This window comes from Salvelinus alpinus, chromosome 11 (assembly GCF_045679555.1).
Source record: "Salvelinus alpinus chromosome 11, SLU_Salpinus.1, whole genome shotgun sequence".
Lineage (NCBI taxonomy): Eukaryota > Metazoa > Chordata > Actinopteri > Salmoniformes > Salmonidae > Salvelinus > Salvelinus alpinus.
In genome coordinates, this window is record NC_092096.1 from 39,642,651 (window position 1) to 39,667,041 (window position 24,391).

The following is a 24,391-nucleotide window of genomic DNA, read 5'->3' on the forward strand; positions in this document are numbered from 1 at the left end:
GAATATGTTTGTGAAATACCAAATGGTGTAGGCCTAATAGTTAGTGTTGCAATGACATTAATGATGTGCGGGTGCATGGATGGCGCATGGCAACATCGTGTGGTCATTGGTTAAGATGATAAAAGTGCAGTTTGATCCAAATAATTTCCGTCTTTATACACTAGATGGAATCAGATACACGTTACATTGAATGCCTCTGTACTCTGAGGCTGGAATAAGCAACCAACCACAAAATGCTGACTAATGACAACGCAACACAACAATGAATCAGTCAATTACTTGAGTTTTACAGTCTTAGTGGTTGTCTTATTTTATTTACAGGAAAATACATTTTCACATCGATGTAAATGAACACTCAGTGCACATCCTCACATGCAGAACGAACAACAGTACCAGAACAGGTGGGATTAATTAAAACGTTTAGTCTGTTTTCTCACTGTAAAAAAATTCAAAAGGAGACTAGAAAAGAGGGGAGACAATGCCTCTTATTGTCTGTCAGTCCCATGTCTTTCTTGACTGAAAGAGCATCACTAGGCCTATAGCACGACACAGACCCCATTCACATAACATAAATGAGTTTCATAAAATAATGACACAACACATGCATTAGTTACAAGAGGTACCATTAAATTAACAACCATTTTGCAAATCAAACTTAAATTGTCAGTTGCCAAAATTGAATGAATTGCCTATGACAAAGTAAAATCCTATGATACATGTCAAATACAGTACATTCGGATGCTCCACTTATTAAAAAAATGACAAAAGAATTGTATCCATTAATTGTTAGTAAGTCAAAGTGTTGTGGGAACATACTAGAGTAGGCATAACTTAACAGTTGCAATTTTATAGAATATCAAAGTATATTTTATTTTGTTTGACTTTGATCCATAGTATTGGTTAGATAGCTAACTCACGGTCATGTATACAGTTTCAAGCATCACCTCTTGATTCTACTCATTTCATACTATTCTCAGTCACTTTAAGACACTGTTTCATCCAGTAGTATACTGTAGATACTCCCTATCAACAGGGCTGAGCAACACAGATTTTTTTTTACAGTACAGGGAAATCAGGTTTCACTATGTCAGGTGTCCATTTCAAGACACAAAGTATTAGTTAGAATCCCAAAGAATGAGGAGAAGCCTGAATATGTAGGTAATTTTCAGGCTTATAACCTATTTATAACAGTAGTTAAACCCAAGTATATTACAAAAGTGAAATACTTTACTTCCATGAACAACTAACTATTCATGGTGAAAGTGATTGTATTTATCCTCCCACAATGCTCTCTGTTTAGCAATGATTGAAAGAGACAGTTCAAATATAATGTGATTGAGGCATCACTCACACTCACCCATTCCACGCAAAGGCAAATATCAGTACCATATTAACAAAGTATACATTACAATATATAGTTTACATATTTACAACTTACATACATTCTTTTCCATGTCACTTCTCTTTAAGACAGTTTAGTCTGAGATGTAGTGGTAAAAAATATAGCAGTTGCACTTGTTCTACACTTGAATGTGTTAAACAAGTGTAAATATTCTGCCATATGCAGTTACCGACTTCATTCTGTGACACAGGTGTGTTACAGTCGGGGTATAAGCCAATCAAATAACCCAGCACTACTATGTGCCACCCAATCAGTATACTCAATGTTTGTAGGTATTACTGATTGAAAATACCGTATAGGGCAGGAATCATCAACTAGAATCAGCCACGAGCTGATTTTTTTCTTGAACGGATGGTCAGGGAGGCGGAACGTAATTACAAATCATTTGTAGACTGCAAATTGACGGCAAGAAGCGCAAACATATATAATATTTGAATTTAACGTAATAATTTCAAACCTTGCTTACATCTGTATTCGATCACATACACCTCTCTATTATGCTTGGGAATACTTTGACATTTCCAAAATGTAAATCACTTGGAGATGATTTGCTGGTGTTTTTACAGTCTTAAAAGTCAAACAATAAAAAATAAAAATACAATATTTTTTTTTGCTCTTGGGGAGGGGCAAATAAAATCACCTGCGGGCCAAATTCGGTCCACGGACCGCCAGTTGGAGAACCCTGGTATAGGTGATACACTAACACAGCCAGGCTATAAGGCTACAGTACTAGAAGGACTGGTCTTGGATTTGACATATAGTAACCTCAGCAGAGCTGACAGCTTTGTTCAGCAGAAGATTTACTGTACATATACAGGTTGGAACAGAGGCAGCATTATCAAACTCTAAAATGCATACATTTTATGACATTATCAAAAAAAGAAACAACAAAGTTCACAGTATACAGTCTGAGATAGGTCGCTGATAACAAATATGAATTGCTGAAATAGATTGATTTTAGTGTGGGTGGATATAACAACGTAACAGTTAATTAAACTCAGCAACCAAGTAAACTGTACTAAACCACAACGGAAAACAACAGCGGTTATTGTAAAACACAATGTAAACCTCTTGCTGAAGATGTGACATATTTCTTATAGGGGTGAAGATTGTAGACCGAGACAACACTAAACTTCTTGTTCCACAGATATTACCCTAGTGACAGTGAGTAGGGCTTTGCCAGGTGATGTGTGTGTGTGTGTGCGTTAGCGGTCTTGTGCGGAACCCAGTCCAATTCCTGCTGTGCTCTGCCGGAGACAAGACAGGATGCCTTGAAATCCATTGTATTCGTTCAGTAAACCAGAAGCCTATTGCAACAGACCAACAGCTCTGTCACTAATGCACTAATGTCCAATAAAAGCTGCTAAGATAACCATCTCTTAGCCACTAACACAGGCAAATCTGGGCTGCGGTCAAAGTAGTGCACTATATAGGTCTAGGGAAGGGTGTTATTTAAAATGCAGAGCCAGATAACTTGAAACTACTGAGGTATTTTGAATATATTACTATACTGCAGTTATGATGAGAAAACCCGTGAAAAACACATTCAGTAATGTTATAAGGAAGATGTCCTTATGAACAGAAAGGGACACACATTTATTGTACTTTAAATTTGAGCAGCTGGGCTACCTTTAAAACTGTATGCTTATTAGCCTAACCTTAATGAATAACTTCATATGATTGTAAAAACTTGGATGATCATTGTTTGATATCATCCAATTACCTTTCTAGTATTTTTTTTATATATGGATGTAGAGGGTGCTCAACCAAAGTGAGTCAAGGTTAAATAAAAACATTGGTAGACATCATTGGACAGGTAAAGGCGCAACGCTCGCTCGCCTTAATTAAAACAAAGTTTTATTAGACAAGTTTAAAGACTGACGTAGAAGGCTATTAAAGGCCGAAACGTCAATCTTTTAAACTTGTCTCATAAAACTACGCATTTTTTTATGGAAAGCTTTGCGCCTCATCCTGTCCATAGTAGTTTTTTATTAACACAAACAAATCTACACAATAAAATAAGGAAAACACTGTCTCACAAAAAAAGCATAAGCCTACTACTTCACTTGATAACTACTACAGCAATAACAATTAAAATTTCCTCTAATTAAATAAAGTGCTAAAAATGAAAAAATATTTTTACTTCATTGTTCAACCAAATAAAATGTAAGTCTCAGCTTGTCAGAGATTTTAAGTCTCAACCATTCCAGCGATGAAAACATCTAAAAAACAACATTGTTGAATGAATTCTTAAAATTCAACCCCAACACTGGAAATGTATGGGAATATGCGGTCGGTGTGCGTTGAAACAAAAAAAATAATACTTTGACTTTCCTGAACATCCATCTCGCTCTTTCTTTCATTCGTCTTCTTTTCAGTCCTTTGCTGCGTCGGCTGTTTTGAGGACCGAGTCCTCTCCCAGGATCTTACAGAGTTCGTTGAGTCTGTGTTGCATCTTGGGTATTCCTGCAAGTGAGGATTCGAGGCGCTGTTTCTCCTCGGTCAGGGAGAGACGAGTAGCGGTGTCCAGCTGCTCGAACCTCCATCCTCCCTCGCCATCAAACTGTAACAGGTGGGTGTGGTACTTCCTGTAGGTATGAAAAGTGGAGCAAGAATATGGGTTAAGGATGGGATTATTTCATGGTTGCGCTATGTTTCTCTTTTTTATTCATTCATTATCCAGTCCAAGCACAACATTATTTCCAAATAGTATACAATTGTCTTTGACCTTATGGTTGTGTTATGTTATGAAACATTATTGAAGTGTCAATGATGGTGCATGTCTTCTGTTCTATTGTGGTTGCAGTTATGTTGTGATTATTTTGTGCTGTGCCCAGCCTTGTTGCGTGGTGTAGTGTCATGTCATGTTGTGTAAAATGTCATAGGGTTATTAAGTGACTGCTAAGGTTAAACAAGCAACTAAATAGCAGCAGCAATCTCCTGAGAGGAACAGACTTGCACAATATTTTGGTAGTACTGTTTGTGTTATGTGCAATTATGTTTAATGCCTGAGGCTAACTCAGAGAAAATACAGAACAGAGCACTGCTGACGTGACAACTAGTGGTGCATTTGCTTGTAGCCTATTAGTTGTTTTGCGTTTCTTTTTTTCCCCTACAGGTTTCTATACAGTTCCCCTTTAAAACTGTTCTACAGTGTTCAGTACAGAATCTGTGTGCTTCAAGACAAAAAGCGGCATAAAATATTACATATTGGACGTTGAAGAAACTATCTGACTAGTCTTGCTTGCCATACTCATGGTGCTCTGCCTAAGTGTCGGAGACACAGCGGCTGTCGGAAGAGACACTATGACTGCATTTACACAGGCAGCCCAATTCTGAAATTCTTTCACGAATTGGTCTTTTGACCAATCAGATCAGCTCTGAAAAATATCTGACGTGAAAAGATCTGATGTGATTGGTCAAAATACCAATTAGTGGAGAAAATATCAGAATTGGGCTATGATATATATCTCTTACCAGAGGGAGGGCCTGTGGGTGATTGACAGTAATGATATCCCAGCATCCTTTGCAGCCTGGAATATTTTTCCCTCCACGTCAATGCTGACAGCACTGGTGCACTCATCCAACAGGGCATATTTTGGCCTGACACACAGGAAAATGGAAATTAGTAATTTATAACTCTCTAATGAAAAATTAATTAAATCAACTAGCCACCAATCAATCAGCTGTCAAACAAGAGAGGAATATGGGCTATTCAATCAACAGAACCTCTAAATATCTACTATTATGTTTTTCCAACAGGGTATAAGAAGGCCTAAGATGGCAGGCCAAGTCTTACCTGTTGTAGAACATGCGAGCCATGCCCATCCTCTGTTTCTCTCCCCCAGACAACACATCCTTCCAGTCCATCTCTGCATCCCAACCTACACACAGACAAACAGACACACATCACAGTCAGTTAATATTGGAAGTACTGTCATTGACTACAGTTTATTCTCCATTGGAATAAGTAGGTTAAACACTACACAAAGAACAACGGAAAGGGTTTAAATTGTGTACCTGTGTAACACTGGTTGTGTAACTGTGGTGAGAGTTCAAAGTTCAAGAATATTCAATGCAGTAATTTTTTTATTTTATTACAAAAACACCAACACCAAAAAATAAGAATAAGAAATAAAAGTAACAAATAAAAATAATTAAAGATAGAGCTGATTGTTGGAGAATAACAGGACCACTGGTCTCCAATTAACTACACTCTACATGTCCTTAATAAAACCAATGATATGGAGAGGGATAGACTGATGCCACTAGAAAAATACAGAAATAACTTATTGAGCGGTCAAATGCACTACAGACAGCGCATAGTATGAGATACAAAAAGAGAGAGATACAAAAACTTTTTGAGGAAGGATGTGTTAGCTGAACTAAGAGGGCCCCATTCAGTATATGTCTGTTGTTGTTTGGGAATCCCCTTGGAAACCATATCATTCATCTCAAGGGTAAATGGTTTAAAAATAGGTTACTGGGAGTTGTCAGGCTTCAGCTACCTCTTTTCAAAGTGCACCTGTTACTACGCCTTCAGACCCACGCAACCTTGTTGTTCTCGGCTGACTCGGATCGTATTTCCTTCACTGCCCCTCCCCGGGTTCTTACCGCCCTCGCGGGTCACTATCTGGTTGAGGTTAACGATGTCCAGTATGACCTCTAGGTCCTTGTCTCTGTAGCCTCTGTCATGCATGTCCTTTAGAGAGTCTGGGTAGATCACCTGGTCTCTCAGGGTTCCAATGGACATGTACGGCCTGAGGAGAGAGAGCGGGAGGGGGAGATAGTCAGACACAACATTTAGGTAAAAACGTTTGTGTGTGTGTGTGTGTGTGTGTCACGTTTCACCATTCCAGTAAAGCCGTCAAAACACCTGGAAGATCCGGTAGATCTTTCACGACTCTAAGGTCTGGTTTCTCTCTCTCACTCTCCATGGAGAGTCTAGAGGGTAAAGTTAGCTACTGCAAATTTTTTATACATTTAACTGTGTGTGTGTGTGTGTGTGTGTGTGTGTGTGTGTGTGTGTGTGTGTGTGTGTGTGTGTGTGTGTGTGTGTCTGTGTGTGTGTGTGTGTCTGTGTTTTTATTTTACTATCCTTGTGGGTACCAGAAGTCCTCACAAGGATAGTAAAACAAGGAAAATTCTGACAAGTGGTCCCCAGAAGGAGAAATGCTCTTTTAGGCTTAGGGGTTAGGTTTAGGGTTACAACTAGGGTTAGAATTAAGGTTGGGGATAGGGTTAGGGGTTAGGGTTTGTTATAGTTTTAGGGTTAGGGGTTAAGGTTAGGCTTAGGGTAAGTTTAGGGTTATGGTTAGGTTAAGGTTAGGGTTAGGATTTGATTTAGGTTTAGGGGTTAGGGAAAATAGGATTTTGGATGGGAATCAATTCTTTGGCCACAAGGATAGCAATACAAATCTGTGAGTGTGTGTGTGTCACGTTTCAGCATTATTGAAAAGCCGTCAAACACCTGGGAGATCTGGTAAATATTTCACTACTCTAAGGTCTGGTTTCTCTCTCTCACTCTCCATGGAGATTCAGTTACTGAGTCTAGAGGGTAAGGATCCCTACTGCTGATTTTCAATACCTTTCACTGTGTGTATGGAGTGTGTGTGTGTGCATTCATACAGAATATTCATCCGTGCATGCCTGTGTGTGTGCATGTACAAATGTAGGATCTTAATTTGAGCCAGTTTGCTACAGCAATGTGAATTATTATGTGGATTATAATTAATGGAAATGTTTTGTAGGAGTTGATACATTTTTCGTTAGGGAAAATCAAGTCTGATATATTAAAGTGGTAATTACAAACTTCAGAAGCTTTTTAAAACCTTGAATTCCCTACAAGTTTGCATTTCCTGCCATGCAGGAAAATTCTCAGCAACAAAAGAGTGATCAAATGAAGATCCTACATCTATACATGGGTACATGTGTGTCAGAGTCAGTACATGTGTGGGCATAAGGATGTGTGTGACAGTGACAACCACTGACCTTTGTGGTATGTAGAACATGTGTTGTGGGGAGGGTTTGTGCAGCAGCCCCCCATAGACAGGCCACAGCCCACTGAGGATCCTGAACAGAGAACTCTTCCCACAGCCGTTAGGACCTGTGATCAACAGGTGCATACCTTCCTCCACCTGCAAGAAACAGCATTCACACACACACGTTATAGCCTTGGAGTACTGAATAGTCTCATCACAGCTGATGTGTCTAACAACCCATGACATGAGTTTGGCAAAGCGAGACTAGTCTGAATCACTTGATTCTATGTAGTCCCTACATATTTTTTTGACATGGTTTATGTTGGGTATTAGGAAGCCATACTGTCCTTATTTTATACAATGCAATTTAGTGTGTGTGTGTGTGTACGTGTGTGATTATTACATGTGTGCTTCCTTCTCTTAGCCAGGGTTCACTTCAAAAATAAATTCAAATCTCAAAGTAAGCTAACTTTCCGGTAACACAACAAAGAACAAAGCATGTCCAACCCTACCCTGGGGGAAGATGGCTAGAGGGTTAGGCAAATATAGTGACAGCAAACACATCACAGATATTGTGACATACTGTATAGAATGTTTTAGTAGGATGCTGAGCAGGATCTTCAGTAGGACACACTTTCACAACACGATGGAAATGGAAAACAAAAATCTGTTTTCTTATTGGATAAGTTCAGGTAGTACTTAATTTGAAGTTTTTCACTTAATTTGAAAACGTTTTATTACTACTGAACATTGCCCAGGATTTTGCTGTAATATTTCTCACCTTGAAGTTGAGACTGGAGACCACTATGTCTCCATTGGGAGTGATGATAGGGACACTCTCACACACGATGCCATTGTCCACATCGATGACTCTTCCTGCAGAAGACCGAGACAAAAAACAAAGGAGAAATCAGTCATTGTGTGTCGATCACTAATTCATATGATCAGTTCAGCCAATGAGAGTACATGTGGCTGCCATAAAAATGTGTAGCAGCATTTAAAAAGTGTGAGAAAGTGTAAAAAAGTGCAGCTGTAGATACTGAGGATGTAGCCAACTGACTAACTAGCTGTGTTAGTGAAGAGTATGTCCAGATGCACACGTTCACCGTTAGTATTAGCCTATCGGTTAGAGCGTTGGGCCACTAACCGAAAGGTTGCTGGTTCAAATACCGGGCTGAAAATAAAACATCACATAACATGATTACAGCTGAGTAATTTGACCAAGATGGTCGGAAAAAACAGCAATAAAGATACACTGCACAGGATTAGCCTACGCTGTGTCCCAAATCGCACCCTACTCCCTTTATAGTGCGCTACTTTTGACAAAGGCCCATAGGTCTCTGGTCAAAAGTCAGTGTTTCCCTGAGGATTCTTTTCAGCAGCGGTGGCAAAGTTAGCGTGGGGTGAACGTCTGTGACAAGGTCACTTCTGGTGACTTGAAAAGAGCATTCTACTCCAAAATGAAAGAATATATGATTATATTATATATGACACCATCTGAAATATAATTTCCCCTTTAAAAACATTATAACCTGTAGCCTGAAATTAATAGGCTGATGCTTGGGATGGCCCATCTGCATTTACAGTGCATTCAGAAACTATTCAGACCCCTTGACTTTTCCCCCCCAAAATTGAAATTGAAATATCACATTTACATAAGTATTCAGACCCTTTACCCAGTACTTTGTTGAAGCACCTTTGGCAGCGATAACAGCCTCGAGTCTTCTTTGGTATGACGCTAAAAGCTTGGCACACCTGTATTTGGGGAGTTTTTCCCATTCTTCTCTGCAGATCCTCTCAAGTTCTGTCAGGCTGGATGGGGAGCATCGCTGCACAACTATTTTCAGGTCTCTCCAGAGATGTTTAATCGGGTTCCAGTCCGGGCTCTGGCTGGACCAATCAAGGACATTCAGAGACTTGTTTCCGAAGCCACTCCTGCATTGTCTTGGCTGTGTGCTTAGGGTCATTGTCCTGTTGGAAGGTGAACCTTCAACCCAGTCCGAGGTCCTGATTGCTCTGGAGCAGGATTACATCAAGGAGATCTCTGTACTTTGCTACATTCATATTTTCCTCGATCCTGATTAGTCTCCCAGTCCCTGCCGCTGAAAGACATCCCCACAGCATGATGCTGCCACCACCATGCTTCACCGTAGGGATGGTGCCAGGTTTCCTCCAGACGTGGCGCTTAGCATTCAGGCCAAAGAGGTCAATCTTGGTTTCATCAGTCCAGAGAATCTTGTTTGTCATGGTCTGAGAGTCCATTAGGTGCCGTTTGGCAAACTTCAAGCGGGCTGTCATGTGCCATTTACTGAAGAGTGGCTTCCGTCTTGCCACTCTACCATAAAGGCATGATTGGTGGAGTGCTGCAGAGATGGTTGCCTTTCTGGAAGGTTCTGCCATCTCCACAGAGGAACTCTGGAGCTCTGTCAGAGAGACGATTTCCGATTGTTATGAAAACTTGAAATCGGCCCTTATTAATCGGCCATTCCGATTAATCGGTCGACCTCTAATATAGACAGGTGTGTGCCTTTCCAAATCATATCCAATCAACTGAATTTACCACAGGTGGACTCCAATCAAGTTGAAGGAACATCTCACGGATGATCAATGTGAACAGGATAAACCTGAGCTCAATTTCGAGTCTCTTAGCAAAGGGTCTGAATACTTATGTAAATAAGGTATTTCTGTTTTTATTTTTAATACATTTGCAGACATTTCTAAAAACTTGTTGTAGCTTTGTCATTACGGGGTATTGATGAGTGTCACGCCCTGACCATAGTATTCTTTGTTTTCTTTATTATTTTGGTTAGGTCAGGGTGTGACGAGGGTGGAATGTGTGTTTTTGTCTTGTCTAGGGTTTTGGTATGTCTAGGTGTGTGTGTGTAGTCTAGGCAGTATGTAGGTGTATGGTGGCCTAGATTGGTTCCCAATCAGAGGCAGCTGTTTATCGTTGTCTCTGATTGGGGATCCTATTTAGGTTGCCATTTTCTAGTTTGGTTTGTGGGTTATTGTCTATGTGAAGTTGCATGTCTGCACTCATTGTTTATAGCGTTCACGTTCGTTTTGTTATTTTGTTAGTTTGTCTAGTGTTCTTCGTGTTCAGTCGTCTTCTATTAAAAATATGTATTCACATCTCGCTGCGCTTTGGTCTCCTCACTACAACGTTCGTGACAATGAGGAAAAACATGTATTTAATACATTTTAGAATAAGGCTGTAACGTAACAAAATTTGGAAAAAGTCAATGGGTCTGAATACTTTCCGAACGTACTGTACCTAATTGAAACCCCCCAAAAGACTGAATGCATAAAATGATACAAATATATGTTGTAACTTGTCACTCCAGGCGACTGAACATTTTAGAGGCCCTCCTCCTGGCCGCAGAGAAAAAATGTAGCTGTTTTAAAATTCTACACATTCTGTCATGGGGCGGAGAGAAAACATTTAAGTTTTAAAGCGAATTTCCTGCAATTTTATACATTTTGCCATGGGGCTGAGAGAAAATGTGCCGATTAGAGCAAATTTCCTGCAATTCTACACACTTATGCATTGTTCTTATGCTATCTGAATGACTCAAACATTCTAACAAAATGATGCCATGCAATTTTGGGAATTTTAGATTCTGCCTGACTGTCTAGCTTTAATTTGGTGATTGTTAGTTCTCAAAGATTATCATATTTAATTTTTAATATATAGATCCATTATCGTTTATACATACTTTCTCTGTTTTAGTCATTTAACTTTACACTGAAAACGTTTTACCTTGGCGATTTCTTTTTTATATACACTGTATATAAAAAATATATATAAATATATAAACAAATATTTTCTACCATTTAGAAAATAGTAAAAATAAAGAAAAACCCTTGAATTAATAGGTGTGCCCAAACTTTTGACTAGTACTGTATACATACAGTTGAAGTCGGAAGTTTACCTACACTTAGGTTGCGTCATTAAAACTCGTTTTTCAACCACTCCACAAATTTCTTGTTAACAAACTATAGTTTTGGCAAGTCGGTTAGGACATCTAATTTGTGCATGACACAAGTCCTTTTTCCAACAATTGTTTACAGACAGATTATTTAACTTATAATTCACTGTATCACAATTCCAGTGGGTCAGAAGTTCACATACACTAAGTTGACTGTGCATTTAAACGGCTTGGAAAATTCCAGAAAATTATGTCATGGCTTTAGAAGCTTCTGAGAGGCTAATTGACATCATTTGAGTCAATTGGAGGTGTACCTGTGGATGTATTTCAAGGCCTACCTTCAAACTCAGTGCCTCTTTGCTTGAGATCATGGGAAAATCAAAAGAAATCAGCCAAGACCTCAGAAAAAAAATTGTTCATCCTTGGGAGCAATTTCCAAACGCCTGAAGGTACCACGTTCATCTGTACAAACAATAGTACGCAAGTATAAACACCATGGGACCACGCAGCCGTCATACTGCTCAGGAAGGAGATGCGTTCTGTCTCCTAGAGATGAACGTACTTTGATGCGAAAAGTGCAAATCAATCCCAGAACAACAGCAAAAGACCTTGTGAAGATGCTGGAGGAAACAGGTACAAAGTATCTATATCCACAGTAAAATTAGTCCTTATCGACATAACCTGAAAGGCCGCTCAGCAAGGAAGAAGCCACTGCTCCAGAACCGCCATAAAAAAGCCAAACTACGGTTTGCAACTGCAAAGTACAAAGATCGTACTTTTTGGAGAAATGTCCTCTGGTCTGATGAAACAAAAATAGAACTGTTTGGCCATAATGACCACCGTTATGTTTGGAGGAAAAAGGGGGAGGCTTGCAAGCCAAAGAACACCATCCTAACCGTGATGCACGGAGTTGGCAGCATCATGTTGTGGGGGTGCTTGCTGCAGGAGGGAATGGTGCGCTTCACAAAATAGATGGCATCATGAGGAAGATAAATTATGTGGATATATTGACGCAACATCTCAAGACATCAGTCAGGAAGTTAAACCTTGGTCGCAAATGGATCTTCCAAATGGACAATGAGCCCAAGCATACTTCCAAAGTTGTGGCAAAATGGCTTAAGGACAACAAAGTCAAGGTATTGGAGTGGCCATCACAAAGCGCTGACCTCAATCCTATAGAAAATTTGTGGGCAGAACTGAAATAGCGTTTGCTAGCAAGGAGTCCTACAAACCTGACTCAGTTACACCAGCTCTGTCAGGAGGAATGGGTCCATATTCACCCAACTTATTGTGGGAAGCTTGTGGAAGGCTACCCGAAACGTTTGACCCAAGTTAAACAATTTATAGGCAATGCTACCAAATACTAATTGAGTGTATGTAAACTTCTGACCCACTGGGAATGTGATGAAAGAAATAAAAGCTGAAATAAATAATTCTCTCTACTATTATTCTGACATTTCACATTCTTACAATAAAGTGGGGATACTAACTGACCTAAGACAGGGAATTCTTACTAGAATTAAAGGTCAGGAATTGTGAAAAACTGAGTTTAAATGTATTTGGCTAAGGTGTATGTAAACTTCTTACTTCAACTATATATATATGCGGCACCGATTTAGAAGCGGTGGCCTGCCACTGGTAAATTAATATGGAGAAACACTGAAAGTAGGCCACTATATAGGGAATAGGGTGCCATTTGGGGAGGACTCTATGTCTCTCTGTAACCTTTAAAAAGTATACGTTGATTCAACGTATACTGTAATTGTAAGGCAACAAGCTGCAGTTGGATAGTGAGTTTGCTCAACATTTGTGCATATACAGTGAGCTCCAAAAGTATAGGGACAGTGACTATTTTGTTGTTGTTTTGGCTCTGTATTCCAGCACTTTGGATATGAAATGATACAATGACTATGAGGTTAAAGTGACTGTCAGCCTTAATTTAAGGGTATTTTCATCCATATCGGGTAAACCGTTTTAGAAACTACAGCACTTTTTGTACATTGCCTGCCCCCCCCCATTTTAGGGAACCAAATGTATTGGGACAAAATCACTTAAATGTGTATTAAAGTATGTGGTCCAATATTACTAGCACACAATGACTACATCAATCTTCTGACTACAAACTTGTTGGATGCATTTGCTGTTTATGATAATTTTTTGCCCATTAGAAATGAATGGTGAATATTGTGTCATTTTGGAGTCCCTTTTACTGTAAATAAGAATAGATTATGTTTCTGAACACTTCTACATTCATGTGGATGCTATCCTGATTACGGAATATCCTGAATGAATCGCGAATGATGTTACAGATGCACAATTATCATTGAAGCTGGTAACCCTCCGGCTGCTGGCTCACTCCCTGCATGCAGCTCGGGGATTCGAACCGGCAACCTTTCGGTTACCAGGCTACCGGCCTGCCTCTCTAACCTGAATAGCATTTAACATTTAAGTGTCTCAGAATGTGTATGTGTATCCTACGTACCGCTGGACAAATGTGTACTAAATGCTTAACATCTCAGACACTCTACCTTTGATTTCCAAAGGCCCATCAATGTGCATCTCTGGCCTGGCCACGTTCTTCTTCTCTCCTGTTCCCGTGGTAGATGTGGACGAGCGCTTGTACATGCCCCTCTGCACCTCGCCAAACACCAGGAACATGTTGTAGACACGCGTCGTGTAGCCCGCCAGCTCTGTGACCTATTACAGACAACCAGAAAGGTCAGAGGTCATTCGTTGAGGTAAATAACACTGGAGTCAGACTGAACAGAAAGGGGTCAGTTAGGTCATCTTACCCAACAGAGTTCACTACCATTGCCCGACAGTAGATGTTTGCAAAGAAGAGCCGTGCGTGTGTCTTTGGGAAAACACTTACATTAATGCACGTGAACTACGGGAGCAGCCAGCAGCAGAACTGGTGTATAGCAGTGTATTGCAGCGTGCACTGAAAATCTGGTCAGGATAACAGTACAAGGTGAAGGGCCATTATTTGATCAGATGATGCAAAAGCCCTCTGTATAATTTATGCAACTAATTTTCACTCATAGCTTAATATGACTCTAAACAATGGCTGTTTTTGTTTTTTAATAGCTGTTTGTATCTGTGTTTAGGGAACACACAGTACTGATGATGGCCCGAGGCCTTCCTACAGATAACATAGCTTGTATAATGGTGCGGCTGTACACTCTTAGAAAAAAGGGTTCTAGAAGGGTTCTGCAGCTGTCCCCATGGGAGAACCCTTTTCAGTTCCAGGTAAAACTATTTTGGGTTCCATGTACAACCCTCTGTGGAAAAGGTTCTATTTGTTTTCTCTAATAATTTTTTAAACCTTTATTTAACGAGGCAAGTCAGTTGAGAACAAATTCTTATTTACAATAACGGCCTCCCCCGTCCAAACCCGGACGACGCTGGGCCAATTGTGCGCCGCCCTATGGGACTCCCAATCCCAGCCGGATGTGATACAGCCTGGATGACTGTGACCCAAAAGGGTTTTACCTGGAACCAACAGGGGTTCTTCAAAGGGTTATCCTATGGGAACAGCCGAAGAAGCGTTTTTTGTTCTAGATAGCACCTTTTTCTCTAAGAGTGTAGTGTCAACAGGAGCAACAGCCTACACACACTCGGAGATGGAAGGGAGGGAATGAGGGGGATGGAGAGAGATAGTGACAAACTGTAGCCTAGAGACAGAAACAATCCCAGTCATGGAATCATCTCCCTATAGGGTACTGCTAGAGGGAACTCCCTGAAAACAACCTTAACAGACTAGAAATAGGCCTACAGTATATGATCATTACTGAGATTATCTAGCCATTACAGATTGCCTGGACACAAACAGATTACCTAGACATTGCAAATTGCCTAGGCATTACAGAGGATGCATGGTCTACAGTGCAGCATGCCTACAAAAACCAAATCAGTCATACATACGTGATTCAAATGAGTTGCATGCAAAACCTCAAACATTTCAAGGAGATCTCTTCCAGGTTAGTTAGGGTGTTCTTGGATTGTTAATGAGGAGCTGAACCCAGCCAGACAGGCTACATGGGTTGTGGCAGGCAGTCTCTGGGGCTGGCTGGCTGTGTTAACTCTCTCCTGGGAGAGAGGGCTACTAGGTATAGCCTTCCCTGGTGGAGGATTATAATTATAAATGGAGGATTATTCACAGCTAGGCAAAGCCAGCCAGCCAGCAGAGTGGCAGAGGGGGAAAGCCTCTAAAGTGGAACTGACAGCACTTTGACAATATTCAATCTTATTCAAATCTGTACACCCCCAGGAAGAATATGACATTTTGTTTTTTTACATTTTCTGACAAGCGAGCATTTTTCACGTTTTCATAAATTCATAGAACGTTTGGGAATGATGTAGTAAGGCATTTGTGACATTTCTATAGCAATATAGAGTGGGAAAGCGGCCGTGCGTTTGGACAATTAGGACACTGGAGAAAATAAAACAGAATAAAAACATCTGTCCTGTCCAGGACCGGAGTCTACGCAGACCTGTGCGCCATAGCCAATCAGAGCTACAGTAGGCCTATATGCAAATAAGCCATTTGCCACAAGGGCCTGACGATCATTCACTTTGAACTGGACTGTGTGTTTACAGGCAGTAGCAACAGCGCAACATTAGATCTCATTCGACAAAAGCCACAAAATACACCTGAATGGATTTCTGCAAATACTATATGTAAATACCACTGGAGTCTTACATTTGGGAACTTTAAAATCCTATTGATCAAACAACCATGAAATGGTAGCCCTCGTATGCCTATGCATATCAACAAGATCAACAACTAATGCTAGCCAGAGTGGGATGAGCTCAAATCTAATGAGGGAACATTAGATAAACCCTCTCAAACTTTTTCAGTGGCCATCAAAATTGCACTGATAAACGATGGAGAATAGTAGCTTGCTCGTCCTCCTGCAGCTTGCCTGCCAATGCATGCTTGTCCCAACCCACGTTTTGATAACTGAATGGGAACTTGCCTGCCCGCCCATTTGATCAATGCCAAATACATTTGATTGACAACTAAGAGATATGCTAACTGTGGATAACAGTCATTCAAGTTCAGCATAGCTAGCTAGCTAGTCATCTATGCACTTAATTAGCGAATGGAGGACACGTTTCCCTTGCTTCATTTTCATGCCAGCCAGGTCGGCTATACTCCTGTTGTAAAGATAAACAATGTGCTTAATATTAGGAAAGTTGAGAAATAAATATAGTAGGCTCAGCCTATAGAAAGCTGATGGGATCCTCCTCTTTTTAATAGTGGCCATCACTTTGTTTTCTCACGCAATTGCATAGCCTATAGAACCATCTGGTGGTTTACTCAATAAATTACTAGTAGTTTATAAATAGAGTGTATGACTCTTTTTCTTTAGATTTATTGTGATGGTGTAGGCTATATTACATGGATTTCTTAGACTTTTTAAAATGTAGATGCTCCAAAGATATGCATCAGTGGCTTGTAGGTGTCACGCTGGTATAAAGGAGACAGGCGCAGGAATACACAATAGGGTTTTTTAATACACCCAAAACAAACACGTACAGTGGGGCAAAAAAGTATTTAGTCAGCCACCAATTGTGCAAGTTCTCCCACTTAAAAAGATGAGAGAGGCCTGTAATTTTCATCATAGGTACACTTCAACTATGACAGACAAAATGATTATGGTGGAAAATAAGTATTTGGTCAATAACAAAAGTTTATCTCAATACTTTGTTATATACCCTTTGTTGGCAATGACAGAGTTCAAACGTTTTCTGTAAGTCTTCACAAGGTTTTCACACACTGTTACTGGTATTTTGGCCCATTCCTCCATGCAGATCTCCTCTAGAGCAGTGATGTTTTGGGGCTGTTGCTGGGCAACACGGACTTTCAACTCCCTCCAAAGATTTTCTATGGGGTTGAGATCTGGAGACTGGCTAGGCCACTCCAGGACCTTGAAATGCGTGTTACGAAGCCACTCCTTCGTTGCCCGGGCGGTGTGTTTGGGATCATTGTCATGCTGAAAGACCCAGCCACGTTTCATCTTCAATGCCCTTGCTGATGGAAGGAGGTTTTCACTCAAAATCTCACGATACATGGCCCCATTCATTCTTTCCTTTACACGGATCAGTCGTCCTGGTCCCTTTGCAGAAAAACAGCCCCAAAGCATGATGTTTCCACCCCCATGCTTCACAGTAGGTATGGTGTTCTTTGGATGCAACTCAGCATTCTTTGTCCTCCAAACACGACGAGTTGAGTTTTTACCAAAAAGTTATATTTTGGTTTCATCTGACATTCTCCCAATCTTCTTCTGGATCATCCAAATGCTCTCTAGCAAACTTCAGACGGGCCTGGACATGTACTGACTTAAGCAGGGGGACACATCTGGCACTGCAGGATTTGAGTCCCTGGCGGCGTAGTGTGTTACTGATGGTAAGCTTTGTTACTTTGGTCTCAGCTCTCTACAGGTCATTCACTAGGTCCCCCCGTGTGGTTCTGGGATTTTTGCTCACCGTTCTTGTGATCATTTTGACCCCACGGGGTGAGATCTTGCGTGGAGCCCCAGATCGAGGGAGATTATCAGTGGTCTTGTATGTCTTCCATTTCCTAATAATTGCTCCCACAGTTGATTTCTTCAAACCAAGCTGCTTACCTATTGCAGATTCAGTCTTCTCAGCCTGGTGCAGGTCTACAATTTTATTTCTGGTGTCCTTTGACAGCTCTTTGGTCTTGGCCATAGTGGAGTTTGGAGTGTGACTGTTTGAGGTTGTGGACAGGTGTCTTTTATACTGATAACAAGTTCAAACAGGTGCCATTAATACAGGTAACGAGTTGAGGACAGAGGAGCCTCTTAAAGAAGAAGTTATAGGTCTGTGAGAGCCAGAAATCTTGCTTGTTTGTAGGTGACCAAATACTTATTTTCCACCATAATTTGCAAATAAATTCATTAGAAATCCTACAATGTGATTTTCTGGATTTATTTTTCTCATTTTGTCTGTCATAGTTGAAGTGTACCTATGATGAAAATTACAGGCCTCTCATATCTTTTTAAGTGGGAGAACTTGCACAATTGGTGGCTGACTAAATACTTTTTTGCCCCACTGTATACAAAAACACTGGGCTGTACCCAAACAAAAGAGCGAGGGTAAACCTTGTTGACCGACACGGGACGATACCCGTAATACACAATATACTGTATATTTAGCACGCAGCATAACAGCTGCACCAACGCATAGGTACTCACACCACCAACAAACATGGGAACAATAACCGACAATATATAACATACTAATCAGGGGAAATGGAAACCAGGGGTGTGTAATCTGACAAGACAGTCCGGGGTTGATGATAATGAATCCCGTTCAGTGAAGCCTAGAAAGCTGGTGACGTAGATCTCCGGAACTGGTGAACAGAATGAGCATCAGTACCGGGGGGATCCGTGACAGTAGGCTATGTGTGGAAGCCAGAAGATGCTACATGTGTTTATGTGAATTAACGGTCAATTACCGTTGAGACCGGCAGTTATTTGCTTGACAATCACCGGCTGACACAATGTCATGACCGCCACAGTCTCAGGCTGTGTTCAGACAGTGTGCTGTGACAGCAGCAGTAGCGTAATGTGTACTACCTGTGTCTGTCTGAATGTGTGTGCCCCTGCAGCATAACATACCATACTATTCCATAACCTATTGGGGTGTGTGGCTCTGTTCAGACACTGCGATAGGCTAGATGCAGGGTGAGCTGCAGTGAGTGAATATTACCTCAGGAATGTATCTCTTAGGGTGCCACAGCAAACACACAGCAACAATCCCTGCATGCACAGGCTTGTTGGGTGACAGCCAAAACACTACCTAATAATCACATTCTGTCCATTTTCATCCTCTGTGTGTTCTCCACACTGTATGGTATATGACTAAATGTAGCCTAACCTTCAGCAGGAAGTGTGATACTGTAGATCCAAGACAGAGACAGCTGTCTAATTTGCAAGGCAAAAGATTACAAAAACCAGTCTGACACCAACAATACTCAATTCCTCTTATTGAAAGGTCAACCCTCCCCCACAGAGTGAACCAGTGCACATTTTAGTGTACATCAGCCCTTTTCTCACATCCATGTAATACCATAGATATAACTGTCATATTCACAAATATTGAAGTGGGCATAATGACAACCAACACAGACAACATTCAAATCAGCACTGTGATGGGGGACATAAAATGTCCTTCTGGGCCAGATTCTGGTAACTCATAAATAAATGACTGCTAAAAATATATATGCATGAATAGTCATCATCATTTTGGGATTAAAATAAGGGATTACGTCCCTATGATTCAGTGAATGAGCGCGACCCTTCTTTGGTGTTGCTTCATGTTGGTCTGCAACCTTGACAGACAGTTTGAAAGTCCTCTTGTCATGAGTGGGTCTAGTGGCTCACTCAAACACTGTCCTATCACTCTATAATGCCACTTGAATGTAAGAGGAGACGAGACGAGACGAGACGAGAGAGAGAGAGAGAGAGAGAGAGAGAGAGAGAGAGAGAGAGAGAGAGAGAGAGAGAGAGAGAGAGAGAGAGAGAGAGAGAGAGAGAGAGAGAGAGAGAGAGAGAAGAAAAGGAGGGAGAGAAGAGAGGACAGAGAAGAGTGAAACGTCACCTCTTTGTAGGAGGACATGATCCTCTCGATGGCGTCAGCTCCAGAGGCCAGGAGATTGCGTGCGGTGGTGAAAGCCTCCGTCCTCTCGCTCACCAGCAACTGAGTCTGACCGTCGGCAGTTTCTGTGAGAGGAAAATTAAGGTGAGACACTATGAGATGACATACTGGGCCCCTAGCCCCTTGGCTTTCTGATCAGTGAACTCCTAGGGGGTATGGCCTAAGGAAGGGCCTAGGAACTAGGGAAAGGGGCTAAAGACTGAAATGGAACAGAGCCATTCTGTGCTTAGACCAGTAAGACTGTAATGACGGCTTGTTTTTTGTGGCCAAAAACCAAACAGTTGCCATGTTATCAGTGTGCATGACACTGATTGGGGTGGAGAACACAGGAGGTTGGTGGCACCTTAATTGCGGAGGACGGGCTCGTTGTAATAGCTGGAGCAGAATTTGCGGAATGGTATCAAATATATCAAACACATGGTTTCCATGTGTTTGAGGCCATTCCATTCGCTCCATTACAGCCATTACTATGAGCCGTCCTCCCCTCAGCAGCCTCCACTGGTGGAGACAACGGTAGCATTCAGTTAGTTAGCAGCTAACAGGATAATAGGGACAATAGGATGAAAATACCCTTATCAGCACAACAAAGTTCTTGACAACATTCAGTTGAATAACACCTTAAGGGTATCATTGAGATAGTTGGTTCCTGTGGGTTAACAAATGCGGATCAGCTACTACTACAGTTGAAGTTGGAAGTTTACATACACCATAGCCAAATAAAATTTAAACTCAGTTTTTCACAATTCCTGACATTTAATAGCAGTAAAAATTCCCTGTATTAGGTCTGTTAGGATCACCACTTTATTTTAAGAATGTGAAACGTCAGAATAACAGTAGAGAGAACGATTTATTTCAGCTTTTATTTCTTTGTGGGTCAGAAGTTTACATAGACTCAATTAGTAGTTGGTAGCATTGCCTTTAAATTGTTTAACTTGGGTCAAACGTTTCAGGTAGCCTTCCACAAGCTTCCCACAATAAGTTGGGTGAATTCTGGACCATTCCTCCTGACAGAGCTGGTGTAACTGAGTCAGGTTTGTAGTACTCCTTGCTCATATACGCTTTTTCAGTTCGTCCCACAAATTTTCTATATGATTGAGGTTAGGGCTTTGTGATGGCCACTCCAATACCTTGACTTTGTTGTCCTTAAGCCATTTTGCCACAACTTTGGAAGTATGCTTGGGCTCATTGTCCATTTGGAAGACCCATTTGCGACCAAGATTTAACTTCCTGACTGATGTCTTGAGATGTTGCTTCAATATATCCACGTAATTTTCCATCCTCATGATGCCATCTGTTTTGTGAAGCGCACCAGTCCCTCCTGCAGCAAAGCACCCCCAAAACATGATTCTGCCACCGCCGTGCTTCACGGTTGGGATGGTGTTCTTCGGCTTGCAAGCCTCCCCCTTTTTCCTCCAAACATAACAATGGTCATTATGGCCAAACAGTTCTATTTTCGTTTCATCAGACCAGAGAACATTTCTCCAAAAAGTACGATCTTTGTCCCCATGTGCAGTTGCAAACCGTAGTCTGTTTTTTTTATGGCGGTTTTGGAGCAGTGGCTTCTTCCTTGATGAGCGGCCTTTCAGGTTATGTCGATATATGACTCGTTTTACTGTGGATATAGATACTTTTGTACCTGTTTCCGCCAGCATCTTCTCACGGTCCTTTGCTGTTGTTCTGGGATTGATTTGCACTTTTCACACCACAGTACGTTCATCTCTAGGAGACAGAACGCGTCTCCTTCCTGAGCGGTATGACGGCTGCGTGGTCCCATGGTGTTTATACTTGCGTACTATTGTTTGTACAGATGAACGTGGTACCTTCAGGCATTTGGAAATTGCTCCCAAGGATGAACCAGACTTCTGGAGGTCTACAATTGTTTTTCTGAGGTCTTGGCTGATTTCTTTGGATTTTCCCATGATGTCAAGCAAAGAAGCACTTAGTTTGAAAGTAGGCCTTGAAATACATCCACAGGTACAACTCCAATTGACTCAAATTAAGTCAATTAGCCTATCAGAAGCTTCTAAAGCCATGACATCCCTTTCTGGAATTTTCCAAGCTGTTTAAAGGCACAGTTAACTTAGTGTATGTAAACTTCTGACCCACTGGAATTGTGATACAGTGAATTATAAGTGAAATAATCTGTCTGTAAACAATTGTTGGGAAAAATTACTTGTGTCATGCACAAAGTAGATGTCCTAACCGACTTGCCAAAACTATAGTTCGTTAACAAGATATTTGTGGAGTGGTTGAAAAACGAATTTTAATGACTCCAACCTAAGTGTATGTAAACTTCCGACTTCAACTGTATGTGGCATATGCAAATTAAGAGGGACTGTTTTTTGGGGCTTTGTGAGATCAGCACAAAATTACCTAAATAGAATCAAATGTCAGTCGGTTCAAATGAAAAACCGAATAGGCTACCTACTGGTATGCAGAAACAGAGATAAACCATTACAACTATTCCCTCTTCCCCGGAGATGCTGTACTCGAAAACAAGAGGGTTTAGAAGAAAACAAGATGATGTCGTGATGATTATTACCGCTGTCAGCGAAGCCAGTAGCTGTGATGATGGGCACAGCCACCATGACCAGTCCACAGCTACTCCACACGTACTTCATGAGGAACTGCTCTATCATGATGTACCACAGACGCTTGGACAGGATCAAGTTCATCTGCTCCGCCAGGGCCCGGTAGCACTTCTGCAGCTGACGCATCTCCACCTGACACACACAGGACAGACAGACACAAAGGCAGTTTACATTGCAGTCACAAAAGTATCTAGCCTACACAGTATAGCACATTTACAACAAATGTACTACAATAGTTTTCACATTACATTCACGTTGCATTTGAGTTATTTTGCGCTTGCAGACAGACAGTCTTATCTAAAACAAGTGCATATAAGGAGGCTGTCAATCAAATGATTGAAAATCACTTTTGGGAATTGGATATGATGTCATGGGTGTTCTTTGGATCCGACTCCAAGGGATCCAACCCATGGGTATTTATATTGTAATAAATACATAGTGACTTTGCATGCAAAATCCTCCATGCATCCTTCCTCGTATACCTTGTGGCCCCTGTAGAAGGCTATCTCCTCTGCATTGGCAATGATCCTGGAATGCACATAGCGCAAATGGCCTTTCCTGTGGGCCTCTTCAGCTACTAGTTTTCCGAATTTCGGCGAGCAGGCCCTCAGAACCTTGGCCGTGCAAAACACCACCAACCCAGCCAGCAGGGTCGGCCCGCTGGCGTTAGCCCCCCTGGACCGGGCCGTCTGAATGAGGGTGTAGGAGGTGAGTATCACATCCAAGATGGGCTTAGTGAGGTTCGAGTAGAGATGCGCCACGGATTGGGAAAACATCATTACGTCCTCGGTAAGAGACTGGTCCGGGTTGGTCAGTCTCCCGTCCATGTTGCTAACTTTGTAGTAGGTCTGGTCTGTGAAATAGGTGGTGTAGGCATGGTCCACTAGCCGTGTGCGGAAGGCGAGGGCCAGCTTGCATTCCAGGTAGCGGATAACGCTGTTCACGAATGTGGCCGGGATAGCAATAAGGAGCCATTTCATCAGTTGGATGATGAAGCTTCGTGGTTCTTTCTCAACGATTGTTTTCACAATCTTGCCATCCAAGCCTGCGACATAGATAGACAGAAACGTCCGGGAAATCAACGCGACCGAATGCAGAGACAGCAATCCAAGCTCTTTGGAGACAAGCTTTGGAAAGAGAATTTTAATGAGTTCAAGTATCTGCTTAAAAAATTCAGCGTTTACACCAGGTGACTTTGTATGACTCAGTGCATCTGTTTGTGATTTAACCGTCGAGCCATTTTCCTCTCCTTTAGACCCCCTGCTATTCTTGCATTCTTTCCGTTTCACGAATTGTCTGCAGACGATGGGGTACAGGGTTTTCACCCCATAGGCAGCGGCCGCGAGAAAGATAGCTCGCTTCGCTGCAGTCGCCCGGTCCCATTTCACTCTGGACGCCGCATCAAGTATATTGGACATCTTTCCCCAACAAAGCGATCAAAGAGCTAGTCTTCTTTGATGTTATTCCGTTCTTGACATTCCGTTCCACCGGGAGTTAGTATCATGATGGAAAAACAATCTACCTCATACAATGGTGCGAGGTTTCAGCTAGAAAACCCAACCGCTAGCTACGTTCTAGTATTTCCGTCATTTGGTTTGGCAGTGTTTTCTTTGGGCAACACCCCGGAAGGACATGATCGGTTGTGAGTGACATATTAAAATGAGGTCCTACTGTACGTTTTACTGTACATACTGTATTGTGACTATTTCCCCAGCATCTGTGTATAGTACACTTAATAAACTAATGTCATAATTAAAACAATAATAATGTTATTTTGTTATAGAGTGTAATAACATGGTT

General features: G+C 41.4%; 1 protein-coding gene across 1 annotated transcript; it reads right to left on the minus strand.

Moving 5' to 3' along the window:
- Nucleotides 1-284: 284 nt before the first annotated feature.
- LOC139534119 (ATP-binding cassette sub-family D member 2-like) lies at nt 285-24,347 on the minus strand. Its single transcript, XM_071332899.1, has 10 exons — nt 23,074-24,347; nt 22,543-22,723; nt 19,944-20,065; nt 13,841-14,009; nt 8,165-8,259; nt 7,394-7,539; nt 6,017-6,162; nt 5,202-5,286; nt 4,880-5,005; nt 285-3,990 (listed from the first exon to the last, which is right to left on the minus strand). Exons 1-10 carry the CDS (start codon nt 24,007-24,009, stop codon nt 3,777-3,779), a joined length of 2,220 nt encoding a protein of 739 aa, XP_071189000.1. The 5' UTR covers nt 24,010-24,347; the 3' UTR covers nt 285-3,776.
- Between the last annotated feature and the right edge of the window lie 44 nt (nt 24,348-24,391).